General features: G+C 42.7%; 1 protein-coding gene and 1 pseudogene across 5 annotated transcripts in view; one reads left to right on the top strand and one right to left on the bottom strand.

The window, feature by feature from the left end:
- Window positions 1-8769: 8769 nt before the first annotated feature.
- Window positions 8770-10787, bottom strand: LOC120867352 (annotated as a pseudogene).
- A 3116-nt stretch (window positions 10788-13903) lies between these two features.
- SPAG9 (sperm associated antigen 9) overlaps window positions 13904-19784 on the top strand; it is a 153528-nt gene continuing 147647 nt past the window's right edge. For 4 of the 5 annotated variants that reach the window (XM_040245676.1, XM_040245675.1, XM_040245673.1 and 1 more), the window contains exon 1: window positions 13904-14401. In XM_040245676.1, coding sequence (XP_040101610.1) covers window positions 14099-14401 — 303 coding nt within the window. In that variant the 5' untranslated portion in view covers window positions 13904-14098. The remainder of the gene's footprint in view (window positions 14402-19784) is intronic. The other variant, XM_040245677.1, reaches the window with a different exon arrangement.

Raw genomic sequence — 19784 nt, 5'->3', positions numbered from 1 at the left:
CGAATATGCTATCTAAGTTGGTCATAACTTTTCTTCCAAGGAGTAAGCATCTTTTAATTTCATGGCTGCAGTCACCATCTGCAGTGATTTTGGAGCCCCCCAAAATAAAGTCTGACCCTGTTTCCACTGTTTCCCCATCTATTTCCCATGAAGTGATGGGACCAGATGCCATGATCTTCATTTTCTGAATGTTGAGCTTTAAGCCAACTTTTTCACTCTCCTCTTTCACTTTCATCAAGAGGCTTTTGAGTTCCTCTTCACTTTCTGCCATAAGGGTGGTGTCATCTGCATATCTGAGGTTATTGATATTTATCCCAGCAATCTTGATTCCAGCTTGTGCTTCTTCCAGCCCAGCGTTTCTCATGATGTACTCTGCATATAAGTTAAATAAGCAGGGTGACAATATACAGCCTTGACGTACTCCTTTTCCTATTTGGAAACATAACTTTGCCTAATTCCTCAATTGTAAAATGAGGGAATTGGACTCCATTCTACTCTAACGGACATCCAGTGTTGAAATCTCATGTCCAAAGAAATGATTTTCTCACCAGGAATTTCCAGCACTGTGGCAGAAGGAAAGACTCTCTGGTGCCCCATGAGTCACACATATTAAATTGAAGTGAACAAATGAGCATCTGTTGACTGTTTCTGACGTGTAAAGCTGTCAACTGGCAAGAGTTACTATGCTTAGGTTTTCAAATGGCTCTGTTGCCTTTACTAAAAATAAGCCACTGGTATTAGGCCTGAGTCATCTTCATACATGAATATGTGGAAGAAAAAAGTGACAAAGGTTATAAAGGAACTGTGGGCTATTTCCCTTCCAACCAGACACCACACCTTGTTCCCAACCAGCCCCACTTTTTCTGTTTTATTTCAGATAAGCTGTATACTTTAAATAGAGAACATGTTCAACAGTATGTTGTATTTTAGTATGTTGTTGTTCATATCCTGTTCACTGCTTGTAGATTAAGCTTTTCCTTTAGAGTTGGGTTATGTACTTCTCTGAGGAGTAGAGGTTGATGTTAACATTTGCAACTATTCTTTACAGTATACAAAGTGATTACATATACAGAATTTCTCTTGAATAGTCAGCCACTGGCTGGTGATGTGGCAACTTGAGGATAGGTATCAAGCATCCTCTCCAGGTAGTAAAATCTTATGGGACAGGACAGTCTGGGCAAAATGGTAAAGTAATTTTGCCTTGTTTTAAGGTGGTGTTTCTCTTTAGGCTTTGGGGATTATCTCTCACCTTTTAGGATCTCCATTCCCTCCATACCTGTGGCTGGGGCCCTAATTCTGCTTTCTACTCAAAGCTTCACTCTGTCAGCCTTATTCTCCTAGCTGTAAAATGAGAGGAAAGTTGGAGGAGTAAACCACTGAAATTCTTTCTTAATCTAACTTCTTTTCCCAAGTATGCCTTTCTAAGAAGTAGTAAAAAAAAAATTCCAAAATTATATCAGGCTTCTTTCTCTTACCCAGTAAAATTCCCATTCCCTCAGGGTTGCTGATTTCAACTAGCTCTTTGGTAGAAAACTGCTGACTAAGCAAAATATAAAGGGTGAAATATTGAATCATGAGTTTCCTAGGAGTATTGTCCACAAAGACTTAACTACGTTCATAAATTAATGACTTTGAATGTTTTGTCCAGCTACTGACGCCCAGCAGTGCCCTGTGGAACTCCTGGGCATGGAGATCTTTTGCCCCCTGTTTCTTTTAGGTGAGACTCCAGCCTCCACAACCGGAGTTCCAAAGGGCAGAACAGTTACTAATGAAGGAGGAGCAGCCAGGAAAGGACCTGAAGCAAGATGAAAGGTGCCAGAGAGGCTCATCCAGATTAGGAGACGGGACCACCTAAGGGCCTGCATACATCCTAATCTTGTCAGCAACACTACCCTTTTGAAACTCGGCAGAAGAAAAAAGAATACAAGACTGTTACTGCCTTGATTCTGGTCAGGTAGTCCTGGCTGACGATATAACCTCTTGCTACTCACCAGGGAGGGGGGCACAGTTCTGGAGGTGCTAACTTACGTGTTCCCCCTTTGCCTGGCAAAGTAATAAAGCCACTCTTTCCTTCTCCCCCCAAACTCTTATCTCTGTATTTCTGTTTGGCATTGGTGCACAGACAGCCGATTTTGGCAACACTACCATCTTTCTTCGAGATCCAGTCCAGAAGCACCTAAAACTAAAAATATTTTAAATGGACTTACTATTTTACTTTAAAAAGCTCTTTGTTGGTAGCTGCTCACCTGAGTCTGCCTGCTCTCCCAGTGACAATTACTATTGAAACAGGAGGGAAGGGGTCAGGGCACAACATTTGAAAGTCTGAGGACACAACATGAACTCACTAGAACCAAATAAGTCCAAGAGGCAGATGAGTCAACTTCCACTAGACCTTGATTCTCAGCGTATACTCATTGTAACACTTCAGCAAACTAAATAACACACCCACAGAACTGCCGTGAGAGTTCTGAGATCGACCATAAAGACCGAAAAGTGTGTAGTAGCCCAATTCCTGGAAATCTCTACCTCTTTTCCAAAATAGTTGGAATAATCCTCCCAGTCATTAACCTATCAAATTACTCACCCCATAAAAACCAACCAAGCTATATTTCAGGGCCACTCTTGCCTTCTCCAATGGCCCACACTTTGTGGAGTGTTTTTCTCTCAATAAATCCACTTCTTACCTATTATTTTGTCTCTCACTGAATTCTTTCTGTGCTGAGACATAAAGACTCTAAGTCTCAGTATGTCCAGACAGCACATGTGTGACCTCAGTTAAAGACTGTGGCTTTTGGCTGGGTTTCAGTCCTGGCCTCATAGGTTCAGGTCCCAGTCTGAGGTACATGGTTTCACTATGTCTTAATAAATCCTTGCCTTGCTTTCTTGGGGTTGGGGGAGAAACTACCTTCCTTCCTGAATTAACTTTTTTTTTGGCTTCACAAGGTGGCTTGTGGGATGTTGATTCCTGTCCAAAGGCTGAGCCCAGGCCCCTGGCAGTAAAGGGTCCATGCCCTAACCACTGGACCACCAGGGAATTCCCCTGAATTAACTCTCTTGATTGGTGGTGCTATTATTTACCGATGTGTCCAAACCAGAAACCTGTGGGTCACTTTCTGTCATCCTCTAAAACTACCAAGTTCTGTCCGTTGGATTTCTCAAATATTTTTCACATCCATAACGTTGTCATTACCTTAACATAAAGGATGGGGAGGCAGGTAAGCAGATTAGGCAGATAAAAATGGAATGCAAAGAGCAAGATCTAAGTAAGACTGAAACCACTCACCTCAGTTTGAGACTTGAACCCATGTACCCGGGACCTGAACTTGGCCAAAACCCTGCTTGGGATTTGAACTCATAAGGCTGGGACTCGAAACTAGCCAAAATCAACAGTCTTCCAACTGAGATCACACTCTTGTTTTCAGGACTTAATGAAACTCAGGTTCTTGATGTCTCATCATAAAAAGAATTCAGTGAGAGACAAACTGATAGATAAGAAGTGGATTTATTTAGCGAGAAACACATTCCACAGACAAAGCGTGGGCCGTCTCATAAGCCAGGAGTGACCTTGGGAGAAACATATTCCACAGACAAGAGTATGAGCCATCATAAATGGTTGAGTGCAACCTCAAAATGCGGTTTGGTTAGCTTTTATGGGCTGGGTAATTTCATAAGCTAATGAGTGGGAGGGCTATTCCAACTATTTGGAGGAATGGGCAGAGATTTCCATGAATTGGGCTACTGCCCACTTTTTGGTCTTTGATGGTTAGCCTTGGAACTGTAATGGTGCCTCTGGGTGTGTCATTTAGCTTGCTGATGAGTTACAATGAGCATATACCAAATATTAAGGTCTAGTTGAAATCAATTTGTCTGCCATCTTGGACCTACTTGATTCTAGTCAGGTTATGTTTTGTCCTCGGGCTACGTCATTCTTTCCAAGTTGTGCCCTGCTCCCTTTCCTCCTCTTTCACGCACCAAGTACATGCAGCAAGACATTAGTCTGGCAAGCCAGACAAAATTCTTGACTCCTGCCCATAGCACTTTACCTCCACCACCACCTTTTAACATATTAGTAGCCTAGCCTGCAGGGCTCCCAAAATGTAGAGAGAGTACCTCTGCTCACTATTAAGATTTAACTTGAAGTTGAAATGGAGAAAGAATATATGGGAAAAGGCCTCACTTTTCACACTGAAAAATTGGTAGGATGGAGGCACAGAGCACAGGAATAAAGAGAATAAAACTATCAGATATGCATCTACATTTTTGGAAGTCCAGGCTTTGTCCCAGGGAGTAGAAGTGTAGAATAAATGAAAATAACATTCAGGGCTCTACCCTTCTCTTATCTGGGGCTCAGGATGATGCCACCTTGAAGACCACATCATACCAAGCTAGCAACAAGTACATCAAGTTGTTTATGTTGTGGATTTGGGCAGTGGGAAGCTCAGTGGTTTAGCTTTCTTAGCCTGGGAACTTGGGGTGGGGGTGGGCAGTAGAGCAGGTAGCTCTGAGGTAAGGACCACAGGCAAGGCTACCATCACTGCCAAACCTCAGAGACATCTCAGTAACATCAGAGTCAAAGAAGCTCAAGTTACATGGGGCTGCTGCTGCTGCTAAGTTGCTTCAGTCGTGTCCGACTCTGTGCGACCTCATAGACGGCAGTCCACCAGGCTCCCCCATCCCTGGGATTCTCCAGGCAAGAACACTGGAGTGGGTTGCCATTTCCTTCTCTGATGCATGAAAGTGAAAAGTGAAAGTGAAGTCGCTCAGTTGTATCCGACTCTTTGTGACCCCATGGACTGCAGCCCACCAAGCTCCTCCGACCATGGGATTTTCCAGACTACTTCCTCAAATTTGAAAACCTCAGGAGAAATCGTGTCCCGTTGGGGAGGGATTGGGGACCCCACACACCACAGCTCCTCCCTCGCATAAAGCCCAGACATCGAACCTAAAAAACTTCCTTGCGGTCATCTCACATTCTGGGGGAGACGCCAAGCTGTGGGCAAAGAGCTGCCCAGAGAGGTGGCGGGGTCGGGGCCGAGGTGGCTGCGTGAGGTGTCCCGTGAGAGGACAGGACATGGGGAGTGATATCAAAAGAATGGACTCTGAGTTCTAGTAGCTCAAAACTCAACTTTTTTGGCTGCATCACACTGGATGTGGGATCTTAGTGCATCAACCAGGGATGGAACCTATACTGCCTGCAGTGGAAAGGCAGAGTCTTAACCACTGGACCACCAGGGAAGTCCCTCAAAACTTCACCTTTGAAGGCCAGCTGGATATCTAGAGACTAGGCAAGTGAGTAACACTGCTTAGAGACTGGAAGACAATGAGTGATGTTCACTTCATGGATCCAAAGACCCCATTCACCTTTATCCACCTTTATCAAGTGGCCAAAGAAAGATTTCTCTCCCATAATCTGAATACTCTAAAGGGGAAGACCAAGAAAGGGAGACGTTAGCTGAAAAGACTCATCATTTTTATCCAAGAGAGACTGCACATGACCTAAAGGAACTGTTTCAATAATCCATTTAGACTGAGCTTTCCTTTGAAGTTGGTCTGTTCTACCAGTGAGATTTCAGGAAGTAGGCCAGATCAGGTTTAGACAAAACAAATGAATCATTTTTCTCTGCTTATCTGAATCTGTGAGTTAACCCCCAATCCAAACCTCTGCTGAGATTACTTTCCCTTTGGCAAAATCCTCCAGGAGGCCTTCACCTAAATAACCTCCAAACAGAGTTAACTACTCTTTTCTCTTTATCATCGCACTTTATACATATTTAGATTGTTGCACTTGCATAGCATTTAACGCTTCTAATGCTTCTGAGGCCTGCCTCCTTCACTAGTTGCTTGTCTTGGGGGAAAATATTGTGCCTGATTCATTTTGATCTTGGCCTGGCACCTTCAACTTGGGCTTCATACAGGACTAGTATCTGCTGCTGCTCCTGCTGCTAAGTCGCTTCAGGCGTGTCTGACTCTGTGCGACCCCGATAGACGGCAGCCCATCAGGCTCCCCTGTCCCTGGGATTCTCCAGGCAAGAACACTGGAGTGGGTTGCCATTTCCTTCTCCAATGCATGAAAGTGGAAAGTGAAAAGTGAAAATGAAGTCACTCAGTCATGTCGGACTCTTCTCGACCCCATGGACTGCAGCCTACCAGGCTCCTCCGCCCATGGGATCTTCCAGGCAAGAGTACTGGAGTGGGTTGCCATTGCCTTCTCTGGACTAGTATCTAACAGGCAACAAATCTGGTTAAATTGTATTGAGTTCTTAAAGATGGTGGATTATAGGTATGATGTTTTGGGTCATTGAGACCTTCCTCCAAAATATATACATGAACTAACTGGTATTCAGAAAAATTAGATGATTTTCTTCTCATCTCCATTCCTTTCCCAGCATGACTGTTAAGTAAAACTGTCAAAATTCATTTTTAATCTAGAATGGACTAACAGTGTTATCCCAGTGAAATCTCCTTATACTCGTTTGGAAATGGGCTCTGAGTTTCTCTGATGTTTCCTAAAATTCTAATGTATACCATTCTCATCTGTTTACTTAGGAGACTCAAGTGAGGGAGTGGGGGAACAAAACTCAAGTTTGTGGCTTGTGAGTCTCACTGGATGCCTACTTGCTCCAGACAAAGCAAGTTCCCTTGCACTCGACTCTTCTACACGGACAATGATTTCCTGGATTACCGTACAGATTGTTGAATGTTAACTATGTGATATTTTGAAAGTGGGATTTGTTGGGTGGTTTTACATTTCTTTGTGCTTTTCTGTATTTAGCAAATTTTCTATAGTGAGTATACATTTTGTCTGTAATTGGGGGAAAAAACCCAACTAACCCACTGTTTTGAAAACATGTCTTATTCCTAGAGTGAACTTCAGCTATAAAAAGTATACTGAGAGGTGGGCGATGGGCCTCCTCCACCAACCCAAGTCAGAAGGAGGTGGAGGGAAAACAGACCTAAATACAAATATGACTAACATAACTTGGTCCCATTTAAAACAGTCTCATATAATGGGATGGAGAAGGCAATGGCACCCCACTCCAGTACTCTTGCCTGGAAAATCCCATGGGCAGAGGAGCCTGGTGGGCTGCAGTCCATGGGGTGGAGAAGAATCGGATACAACTGAGCGACTTCACTTTCACTTTTCACTTTCATATATTGGAGAAGGAAATGGCAACCCACTCCAGTGTTCTTGCCTGGAGAATCCCAGGGACGGGGGAGCCTGGTGGGCTGCCATCTATGGGGTCGCACAGAGTCGGACATGACTGAAGTGACTTAGCAGCAGCAGCAGCAGCATATAATGGGATTCTTGCTTCAGCCTTATGTTTAGCCTTCTCATTTTAGAGGGAATTTCTGGCAGTCCAATGTTCTAGGTGGGGAGTGAGGGATAGAGGAGGGTACTCCAAGAGAATAGGCCTTCTTGCAACTTCAACCTGGATAGATTTAGCCATCTAATCCTGACACCTTAAAAGGCTATCAGGGGATTTCCCTGGTGGTCCACAGGTTAAGACTGTACTCCCAAAGCAGGGGGCCTAGGTTCCATCTCTGATCAGGGAGCTAGATCCCAGTGCAGCCAAACAACAACAACAAAAAAGCAAATAAATAAATAAAAGTCTTTCGAAGGAAAAACTGAGGGCTCAGAAAAATTCTCTGGCACTTTTCAACAGCCTGAATCCCATAGTTGGACTGCCTCACTGAGCACGTCCTAGTTTATAAGGGGTGATAAATCATGTGTCATTTCACACTACCATAGTAGAGGGTCTTGTGCGCTAGGAGCCCTCTTTTCTTTTCCTCTTTCAGGGACCTACTCTCCCCATGTGGGAAAATGTAGTTTGTGAAACCAGAGAAATTGATTCACATAGAAATAACTGTAAAAGTTCCTGAAGGCCAGACAAACAGCAAGACTAGCAATTTCGGTCTTCCAGTGATTACAGTAATTAAGCTTCGGAAGAAACTCCTCCCTTCCTTCCCCAGTCAACCCCACCCCCCGGCCCTGCTGCTCCCATTACTGTCCTCACTATTTGTGCAAGGCCAAAGAATTCCAAAAATGGAATTTCCTTCCTTTTAGGAACCAAAAGTAAACATCTGCTCTAAATCCACAGCATAACCTGTTTTCCTGAATGACTAGTGGTCTTTAACAATAATCTCAGCCTGTGGTGTTAGAGGTGGGAGATGGGAATTTTTCCAGGTGGTTGAGTATAGAAAATAGTATTATCACCTACAAAATTAGGAGTTGACTAAAGGGACTCAATCTCAAGGCCCTCTCTCCTGTCTTTCATTCCCACCTACAAACCAGAATCATAGGACTTAACTGCAAGAAATCTTTCTAGTTTCTGTAATACACCTCTTCATAGAGATGAAGAAGTTGAGGCTCACAGTTCTTAACAGTCCTTATCACAGCCACTGGCACCCAGTAGGTACTCAGTGACTATTAGCTTTGTGTGTGTGTGTTTAAGTGTTTATTTATATGACTGCATCAGGGATCTTTCATTGTGGTGTGCTGACTCTTTAGTTGTGGCAAGCGGGCTCAGTAGCTGTAGCTGCTGCTACTGCTGCTAAGTCGCTTCAGTCATGTCCGACTCTTTGCGACCCCATAGACGGTAGCCCACCAGGCTCCCCTGTCCCTGGGATTCTCCAGGCAAGAACACTGGAGTGGGTTGCCATTTCCTTCTCCAGTAGCTACAGCAAGTGGTCTTAGTTTCTGCACAGTTCGTGGAATCTTAGTTCCTTCACCAGGGAATGAACTCTGCACCCCCTGCATTTCCAGGTAGATTTTTTTTTTAATCGCCAAAATGGTTTTATTTTGGACACTGACAACATGCGCAACAATGCAACTGTATCATTACTTTGTTTGGTTTCCTTAAGTATTACTTAAGTATGCATTAAAAATACATGTTTACATTTAAGAAATGTAACACATTAAAGTCCTCTGTAAACAGAACTCCTTCTCAATATATTTTCCTGCTTTGTTTCATACATAAATAACATAATCTACAAAGTTATAAATAAAACTATTAACTCTTATGACCTAAAAGTGTATACAAATTTTGGAGCTTGACAAGAGTATGTTCTTTCTGATTTTATATAAGTAACAACATACAGTATTTGCAATGTTTTTGAATCATATAGATAACTTAAAATCAAAACCTTTATTGTCTCCCAAACTGTTCTCCCTATAACAGATGTTCAGTGTATTTGGTAAAGATGCCACCATTCAAAAGTCAAGGTGGTCAAAAGACTAGATTTTTAAAATAGAACAGAAGGTTGCCATTAAATATTATTAAGCCTTATTAAAATCACTTTAGTTTGTTTGAAGAACAAAATATGCTACCAAAGAGTATATGCTTGTACTATCATTCAACTGGAAAGGTAACACAATCTTAAAAAATCAGATTCAATTTGTAGTAGTCTTGGGAAAAAATAGTTCATGGAGATTCTGTTAGAGGAACAGAAACCATATTATCCTAAGTTTTCTAAACTTTATTTTGAACCATCACTTCAGTTAGTTAAAACTTAAAGGGTAAAAATAATGACACACAAAAATGATCTTAGAAAGCCATATCCAGAATTCCTGATGCAGAAAACGTGATTATTTTTTGTTTAATGACTGGAAATCTTTATTCCTTCAGAAAATAGTAACATTATTTATTGAATGTCACCACCTGTTTGGTGATTTACTAGATAACCACTCAAGGTATTTTATTAAGTAAGCACTCAAATTATTTTTATTTAACAAAAGTAAAAAGACTTTTCATGTTGGAATTGTTTCATTGTGAATTAAAAACCTAGAAAAACATTCTCAATTAATATCTTCCCTAAATTTAAATGAATCAAATGACAAATAATACTAAGCTAAGCTCTGTCATTACCTTTAAAAATCTAAGTTTTCTAAAAGTTTTACTTTTTAATCAATATTAATATGATCTGGGTCACACTATTAACTGCCACTCAAACTTTATGTTTAAAAAAAGAAATATTCTTTGTTAAAGAGCAGATTAACAACACGTTTTCTATGTTCTTATAAAAAACAAGATTCTGATACGCATGATAAATCTAAATAAAAAATCCACACATGGTAGTGGAAATTCTGTCAACTTTCAGCCTAATACAACATAAATCCACAGTAATTTTGCTTAAACAATTCAAAATTTAAGTTTATAATGGAAATGTCAACAAGTCTTAACTACAACATTACTGCTGATGGGTTTCACTATAGTTCACCCAGGCACAGCAGATGTGCACATCTGAAAGATTGCTTAGAAAATTAAAGCTATCAGAGCTATAAATTAGGAATACATAAATATGAACACAGCAATGCCAAAGCATTAGAGCGGTTAAAGAAAAAAAAAAAGATGTGATGTAAACACAACTGATAGTTTTCTCTGTGAGCCACTTTCCACCAATTTATAAAGCTATGGTTTTATAATTCTTTTTAAAAGGACAATGTTTCCACATTGCTACATGCAGTGATTTCATTGTTAGTCATATGTTCTTGACTACAATGCAATCTTCAATCTTCTTACACAGCTTGACATAGCCCATCAGGATTTCTTCAGAAAGTCAGCTTGTCATATTTTCAGCAGCCTTTAAGGCTTCTGTGGCCTTGCGAATTTCCTTAATAACTGATAATAAAGCTTCTGGGTTAATTCCTTGTTCACAAAGCCGCACACATATAGACAGAGTTTCCATATCTAATCTAGTATTCAAAACTCTTGAAATCTCAAGTAGGACGCATTCTGATTCACTGCTGCTGCTGCTGCCGCAGACCCAGCACCATGGCTGCTAGTCATAGTGAGGGCCGAGGGAGGCGGGCGAAGGGCCTGAACTGGAACTTCCATGTGGATTCTTAACCAGTAACTTTTTTGTTTCTGGCCTAAGTTCTTCAAAATGACCAGTCCATACTAAGAGTATAAGATTCCCAATTTAAAAACTGTTTTCTTTCCACTTTGTCACACTAAATTATGTAATTCTATTGGGTTAGAATAAAGTTATTATAGCCATAAATTTCATTTAGTTTTAACAGCTTTACTGAAATACAATTCATACACTATATAATTAAACTGGTCTTCCCTGGTGGTTCATCGGTAAAGAACATGCCTGAAATGCAGGAGCCACAGGACATGCTGGTTTGATTGCTGGGTCTGGAAGATCCCCTGGAAGAGAGTATGGCAACCCACTCTAATATTGTTGCCTGGAGAATCCCATGAACAGAGGAGCCTGATGGGCTACAGTCCATGGGGTTGCAAAAAGTCAGACACAACTGAAGCGAATTAGTACCCATGCACATAAATAATTAAACCATTTACAGTGTACAATTCAATGACTTAATTCAGAGTATTAGTATACTGTCTATATTAGTTCAGTTCAGTCGCTACATATATTAGTATAGAAAGTGAAAAAAAAGTGAAAGTTGCTCAGTCATGTCCAACTCTGTGACTCCATGGAGAATACTGGAGTGGGTAGCCTTTCCCTTCTCCAGGGGATCTTCCCAACCCAGGGATCAAACCCAGGTCTCCCGCATTGCAGGCGGATTCTTTACCAGCTGAGCCAATAATATATATAATTAGTATCATAATATAGTATATTAGTATATTATCTATCACCATAATCAATTTTAGAACATTTTCATTAGACCCAAAAGAAACCCATCCCCTTTAGCATTCACTCTTATTTTCCCTTGTTCCACCAGCCGGCCTGAGGCAACCACCGATCTTTCACGTGGTCCTTTGTGACTGGCTTCTTTTACTTAGAATATTTTCAAGGTTCAATATTTCCATGTTGTAATATGTACTTCATTTCTTTTTGTTGTTGAATAATAAATATTTAATTATATGCATATATAATATTTTAATTCAAGAATTGATAGATATTTGGCAGAATGTTGTTTCAAACAAATGTGATCACTGAGCTAGCAGAAGCTTAAAATTAGTACATATACATGTGCGTGCTAAATCGCTTCAGTCCTGTCCAACTCTCCACAACATTACAGGCTGTAGCCTACTAGGCTCCTCTGTCCATGGGATTCTCCAGGCAAGAATACTGGAGTGGGTTGCCATTTCCTTCTCCAGGGGATCTTCCTGACCCAGGGATTGAACCTGCGCCTGTTTCCTGCATTGGCGGTGGGTTCTTTACCACTAGCACCATCTGGGAAGCAATATATAAATATGTATCTCATATATTTCTATGTTGAATTTATACTTAAGCACACTTACTATTAAGACTTTGTTATAATCTTAGACCTGAATATCAATTTTTTCCCTCTTAAGTTTCTGATGTGTATGATAGTAGTGTGGAAAGACAAAGTAAAGTCTTGCCCTAAGTTTTTCTGCTCCTCGGACTTCTAGGAAAACAGAGGCATATATATAGGTGTATACATATATATATATATATATATATATATATATAGAGAGAGAGAGAGAGAGAGAGAGAGAGGCATAAATATAGGTGCCCAAGTAAGAGTCCTTAGGAGAGAAAAAAGAAAAGAAAAAATAGATCCAGAGCAAGATTAGTTCCCGGTTTTTAAATGCGAGCTTTAGAAAGAAAGGGCATTTGGGGCACATATCCAACTAGCTGATCGGCAAATCTAAGACCTACACATATACACAAATAATAAGAGGTGACTGCTTGGTGGGGGTGCGAAAGGGGGACAGTACAGGCCACAAATTCAATCACGTGTGTGTCCTTGTAAGGCTAAGTTTTGCACCTCCTTACTGCTTTTGTGGGTCTCTGGTTGGGTACAGATTGGGAGACTTTGGAGAACTAGTTCGTACTTAGAGAACTTGAATTTGTAAATACCAAATTGAGGGTTTTTATGATCCTGGGAAGTAGCTGATTCCCCACTGAACCATTGTTTACTCAAATCTTGCCTTCCCTGGCCCTATTCTTACAGGAGTTGAGGCGACAGTACTCTTCCGTCACCTGCCGCGGAGATCACGGGCTTTGGGGTGTATTTTCTGCCCTATTTGTTCCTGGTCAGAACACCAGGAAGTGATCCTTGACTCAGCCAGCCCGAGGTTTGGGTGTTGTCATTCCCCACACGTGATTTTCTACCAGCCGGCGAGAGACCTCACGTACCACCGGACTTACTCATCCTAGTGACTCCACCTCTTTCCTCCTCTACTCTCCACCCCACGTTAGCCTGTCCTGCTTAGAGATTAGAGGAAAGGAGGGTGCTTGGAGCCAGGAAATACCACTTTCCCAAGTAGTCCGTGAGGAGAAAAACTAGTGTTTGGGAAAGTGCAAGATTATGGAGTTTGTTTTACTCTTCTCCAGGATGCTTTGCACGTTCTCTGTTTAAGGCTAACCTTACTGTCTTAACCCCAAATAATTCTTCCCTATTCAAGACCACCTTATTACTGAGGCGGACCTTGTCCCCGTTAAGGTTGCTTTCCCTTTCCCTGTTTTCCACTGCTCTGAGTCCGGAATTCTCAAATTCTTAGAACTGCTTTGAGTCCCTGATCGGCCTCCTTCCCGTTCTAGCTGCGTGACCTTGAATGAACCATTAACTTCTCCAGGCCTACTTTCCGCGTCTGTGAAACGAAGGCCAAAACGTCTACCGCACCAAGCCTGTGACGAGGCCCAAATATGAAAGCCCTTTGCGCGCTGTTAAAACTAATAAAATGTTAGCTATTCTGGACTGCTAATCACTCTTCCAGAAACCCTCGGTTTCCTTTGGGGCTCGCCCCGCAAATCGCGCCTGGGGTGGGTACTTCTCACCACCCTCCTATCGCAGTCTTTCCCATTGGCTTACACGACGTCCGCGCGGCGCCCAGTATTGACGCAACGCCGCCTCCGCTGGCGCAGGGTGCTGCATTGGCCCCGCCCCCGACCGCGCCTGGCCTCCTGCGGGGTCCCGCCCTACGGGCCGACACGGGCGGATCCCGCCCCTTCAGTGACGTGTGGCGCGCGCAGCCCGGCCGCCCCGGCAGTTGGTGCAGCGGCGGTTGGGCTGAATACGCTCCCTTCACCCCTCCCCTCCTCCGGCTCGGGCCCCCACCCCGCCGGGCCCAGCCCCAGCTCCAGCCGCAGCGGCCCCGTCCCGTGCGGGCCCGTGTCGCCACCTCAGCCGGAGACGCCCCCGGCCGGCGGGCAGCCCGCCACCATGGAGCTGGAGGACGGTGTGGTGTACCAGGAGGAGCCCGGCGGCTCCGGGGCCGTGATGTCGGAGCGGGTGTCCGGCCTGGCCGGCTCCATCTACCGCGAGTTCGAGCGGCTCATCGGGCGCTACGACGAGGAGGTGGTCAAGGAGCTGATGCCACTGGTGGTAGCCGTGCTGGAGAACCTGGACTCGGTGTTCGCGCAGGACCAAGAGCACCAGGTGGAGCTGGAGCTGCTCCGGGACGACAACGAGCAGCTCATCACCCAGTACGAGCGAGAGAAGGCGCTGCGCAAGCACGCAGAGGAGGTGAGGCCGGCCAGAGGGGAGGGTGAGGGCCGGGCCCGAGGGCCGGGGGGTCGCGCTCCGTCTCGGAGGGGAGGCGCGTCGGCCTCCTTGGGGCAGGCCTAAGTCCGAGGCTCGTCGGAATGAGCCTGGCGGCCGAGAGGCCCCAGTACCCCCGGCCAGCATTGGACGCCCAGGGAGATGGGTGAGTGTCCTGGAGAAGAGAGTGAGATGGGGGAAGAAGGCCTGGGGAGGAAGCCACAGCCTGGCCTGAGGGCACCTGGGGTTGGCTGAGAGCGGTATTTTAGGGTATCTGCTTGCCTCTTGTAGTTTAGGGAAGTTTCCGACCACCGTGGGGGTAGTCAGACGGCGTTTCAAACTTTTACCTTGGGGTGGGTGGAGCGCCTTTAAACAACTGTCCTGGATATGTAACTTCCGCTGGTTCCAGTACCTTTCCTGGGGGTTGCTGCTTTGGGAAGTTTGGTATCTTCCTCTTTCGGTCAGTTTCTTGATATTTTAACCCTACTGAGGAAGTTTTATTTTATGTGTTATATTGCCTTGGTTGAGACTTTGTCGACACTTAGATGTTGTATGGGAATACTCTGTAAATATGGAGAGTATACAATTTTATTTTATTGGTATACCACATCAATGCACTCTTCCTTGTCAGGTGGTAACCTTGGACAGTTCCCTTTAAAAACTATTTACAAAAAGGACGGGGAAGTGGTAGGGGACGGGTTAAAGAGGTGTGGGTGACAGTTGGCAACTCTTTTCAGAGACTGCACTTGGCCAGCATTTAACTTTGTAATACCTCAGCTTTTAACTTTAGTGACCTCGGTGCCCCAACCTTGACTTTGAGCCTTTTGGAGCTCTGGAGTGCAAGTGATAGGTGTTTAACTTCTTGAGGTGGTCAAAGATTCTAGCTTTCAGGATATGTTGGCATTATTTCTGTGGAATTTATCTGATGTAGGTGAAGTGTCCTGTTCATCTTTGTTTCCTGAGCGTCTAGCAAACCTGGGTAAATATATGGTGATAGAAGGAAGCTAAATTACTAATTATTGAAGGAATGACATACTGTCTTTCAGAAATACTTGAAAAGTTTTAAAGATGTGCAGCTCATTTCCTGACACGAAATAGTACCACCATGTAAACTTTTTTTACTTAATACCTTTGTATGAGGTCAAATAGTTGTTGTTTTCCTTAACTTTGACTGCATGATGCTTTTTAGTTCTGATTTTGCGATCCATTTGTCTCAAAGGGATGCTATTGAATTTGCCAAACAAAACTGACTTTATTTCAAAAGTATTTCCAAGTATATATGGAAGGAAAGGTTGGAAAAGAAAATCTAAGGATGAAATCACAATTTCCACTAGTTTACTAGCACTCTTTATGGAATGGAGCTTATGTACCACTCCTGAGATGACTTGCCATGTCTTCATGCTCAGAGAGGCCTTTGCTATTTTATGGATGTACATGGGAAGACTGTGGAATTAACCGAATATACACACAGGTGAGGAACAGGCCCGGCATGACTTTATTATCACAGATAAAAGAAATTGTTGGACTTCCCTGGTGCTCCAGTGGTTAAGAGTCTGTCTGAAAATGCAGGGGACAGAGGTTTGATCTGTGTTCTAAAAACATTCCACATGGCGTGGGGCAACTAAGCCTGTACGCTTGACAACTAATGAAGCCCGCACACCCTAGAGCCTGTGCTCTGCAACAAGAGAAGCCACTGCAGTGAGAAACCTGCACCCCAAGGAAGACTTGTTCCCCTCACCCAGCTCGTTGCAACTAAAGAAAGCCCACACACAGCAGCAGAGACCCAGGATAGCCATAAGTAAAGAAATACATAATTTTAAAAAGCAAGAAATTACTCCCATCAGCCTTAAACTCCTGTCAGTCCATGTAAACATGGGCAAAATGCCAGGGTCACACATGCCAGGAAAACCATCTGCCACAGGTTGCAGAATCTGAAAATACAACTGACTAAGCTGCTAGACTCTGGATTATATATTAATTTCTTAAGTAAATGACATGTAAAAAGTGGATATCCAATGACTTCTTTTGTAATTGATGCTTTTTCAAAGGTACCGGTAAGTTCTATGTAATGAAGCATGACCTGAGACTAAGAAGGTTGATGGCTAGATGACCACAAATGTAAAGTCGTCTTGTTACCAGTTTTCATGTAAGATCATAGATCAAGTTTTACCCAAGTACTCAGAAATTCAGTCTCTCTTAGGTAAATTTGCAGAAATGATTCTGTGTTTAATTTTCTCTAAGTTTTGTGGCCTTTAAATAGGAAATGTAATCTTTATTATAATGATAGTACTTAATTTGAATACCGTCTGTCTTTTTCTTTGCTTTAATTTGAATTTGTTGTGACGAGTTAACCTGCTGGTTTTGAGTCTATAAAAATAATCTGAAGAAGGGCTGATTTTATATAGATTTATAACCAGCTTCAAATCCTAGTCAAGAAATCTCATTTTATAGCTTACCACTCTCCCCTTTGGGCTCCCTGCTCCAGCCATATATATATGTAGTCAAAGCTGTGGTTTTTCCCGTAGTGATGTATGGATGTGAGAGCTGAACCATAAGGAAGGCTGAGCGCTGAAGAATTGATGCTTTTAAATTGTGATGCTGGAGAAGACTGTTGAGAGTCCCTTGGGCAGCAAGATCAAACCAGTCAGTCCTAAAGGAAATCACCCTTGATTGGAAGGACTGATGGTGCGGCTCTAACATTTCGACTCCCTGATGCGAGGGCATGGACTCGATAGAAAAGACCCTGATGCTGGGGAAGAATTGAGGGCTTGAGGAGAAGGGGGCGACAGCGGATGTGCTGGTAGGATGGCAGCAATGACTCAATCAACTTGAATTTGAGCGAATCCAGGAGATAATGAAGGGCTGGAGAACCTGGCATTCTGTGGTCCGTGGGGTTGCCAACAATCTAGTATGACTTAGCGACTGAACAACAACAGTGTATATTTAAAATATTTATTTATGTGTGTGCCAGGTCTTAGTTGTGGCACACGAGATCTTTGACTTTATTGAGGCATGTGGGATCTAGTTCCCTGACCAGGGATGTAACCCTGGTCCCCTGCATTGGGAGCACGAAGCTTTAGCCACTGGACCACCAGCGAAGTCCCCAACCATATATATATTTTTCCATTTAACCAAGTACTGTCTGATGCCTTCACCCCCTTGGCCTAGAATACTTTTCCCTCAGAGCTTCATCCTGACTAGCTCCTTACTTTTGACTCAGCTTAAATTTCACTTTTTCAGCTCAACATTTCCTGTCTACTCTATCCAAGGTAAACCTGTGAATCTATGAACAATTGATCTGTTAAATCAGTGATTAAAAAAACAGTTCACAAGTTGTGTGACACAGACCAAAAAAAAAAAAAAATCTAGAGAGAGATGTTATTCTTAGGAAGAATATGTTAGTGTTTTTTATGTTTGTGTAAATTCTGATTCTTTTAGAATACACATGATTTGTTTTGAGTAATTAAAAAAAATTTCCCTGAAATAGGCAAATGAATTAAAGAAAACTTAAGAAATTCGTTTTAGAATTTTTTTATTGAAGTATAGTTGATTTGCAGTGCTGTGTTAATTTCAGATGTATAGCAAAGTGATCCAGTTACACATAGCGAATTTAGTTTTAAAGTGAGAGTTTAGCGTGATTGACTGGAGGGAGATTGCACATAAAAATGAAGATGTTCCCTCTTCATCCTCCTTGAGTAGTAGAAGCATATATGAAGACAGAATATCTTTGCTGGGAAGAAGGTGGTGTGATTATGTGATTTTTTTAGGACTGCTTTTCTGTGGGTTTTTGTCTAAAATGAAGTGATTAAATGCATAGGTGAGGGATATTACTGAGAATTTTCTTTCTTTTTTTTTTTTTTTTGAGAATTTTCTAATTAAGTTTTTTCCAATGAATCAGCACTTAAAGCAGTAACAATTGATGTTTTATATGAAGACTTATGGGCTTCCCTGGTAGCTCAGCTGGTAAAGAATCCTCCTGCAATGCAGGAGACCCCAGTTTGATTCCTGGGTCAGGAAATCCCCTGGAGAAGGGATAGGCTACCCACTCCAGTATTCATGGGCTTCCCTGGTGGCTCAGACGGTGAAGAACTCACCTGCAATGTGGGAGACCTGGGTTTGATCCCTGGGTTGGGAAGATCCCCAGAGGAGGGCGTGGCAGTCTACTCCAGTATTCTTGCTTAGAGAATCCCCGTGGACCGAGGAGCCTGGCAGGCTGCAGTCCATGGGGTCGCAGAGTGCGACACAACTGAGCCTCTAAGTGCAGCACAGCATATGAAGACTTGTAATCAGGTTGTTTTCTTTGCAAGTCTGTGCACATGAGAGTGAATGATAAGATTTGTGGGCAGGAAGGCAGGTGTGGATATTGATGTTGTAGTTCTCATTCTTTCATGAGAATATATTATTTTTTAAAATTAAAATTTATTTATTGAGGCTGTGCCTGGTCTTAGTTGCGTCATGCAGGATCTGTAATTGCAGCATGTGGGATCACACTCCCTAACGAGGGATTGAACCAAGGCCCCCTGCATTGGGAGTGAGGAGCCTCAGCCACTGGACCACCAGGGAAGTCCCCATAAAAATATTTTATTCAAAAATGCTAAGGAAATTAATTTTTGTTTGTGAAATAATTTACAGTGAAAGTTAACTTCTTCAATAAACACTTAGGAATATTTGAAGTCTTTTCAGTTCAAAACAGGAGTGAAGAGTAATTTTGAATACTTGAGCTTATATTTGTTGAGGACTTAGGATCTTAAAAACAGAAATTCCATATTTGCTTCAACATTGTTTATTTTGTTTCTTTGGCAAAGTTGTTATTTGAATTGATATTTATGATGGTTCTTTAGTTTTAATTCTATTACTCTGGTATCAAAAGGAATTTAATTTGCTATTAAGTAGGTTTTGGGAATCCCCTGGTGGTCCAGTGGTTAGAACTCTGAGCTTCCACTACAGGGGCATGGGTTTGATCCTTGGTTGTGGGGGAGGGAGGGACTAAGAGCTTCCATACTGCACAGTGAGGCAAATAATAATAATTGTAAAAGTAGGTTTTATTTCACTACAGTGGAGCAGTAGTGGAATGGTGGTTTATTTATATGCACAGATGATCTGTTAGTACAGAGCAATTTGCTGGTCCATTGAACATTTGACATGAAGTTTTCAAACCACTTGTTCAGTGTTTTTTTATTTTAATCTTATTTATTTATGTTTGGCTGTGCTGGGTGGTTGTTGCTGCATGGACGAGTGGGGCTGTTCTCTAGTTGTGGTGTGCAGGCTTCTCATTGCTGTGGCTTCTTTTGTCATGGAGCACGGGCTCTAGGGCGTGTGGACTTCAGTAGGGCTCCTGGGCTCTAGAGCACAGGCTCAGTAGTTGTGG

The sequence above is a fragment of the Oryx dammah genome, unplaced genomic scaffold (assembly GCF_014754425.2).
Source record: "Oryx dammah isolate SB20612 unplaced genomic scaffold, SCBI_Odam_1.1 HiC_scaffold_8, whole genome shotgun sequence".
In the NCBI taxonomy this organism is placed as follows: domain Eukaryota; kingdom Metazoa; phylum Chordata; class Mammalia; order Artiodactyla; family Bovidae; genus Oryx; species Oryx dammah.
The sequence above is the reverse complement of the archived record's forward strand: the minus strand, read 5'-3'. Positions and strand labels throughout refer to the sequence as shown.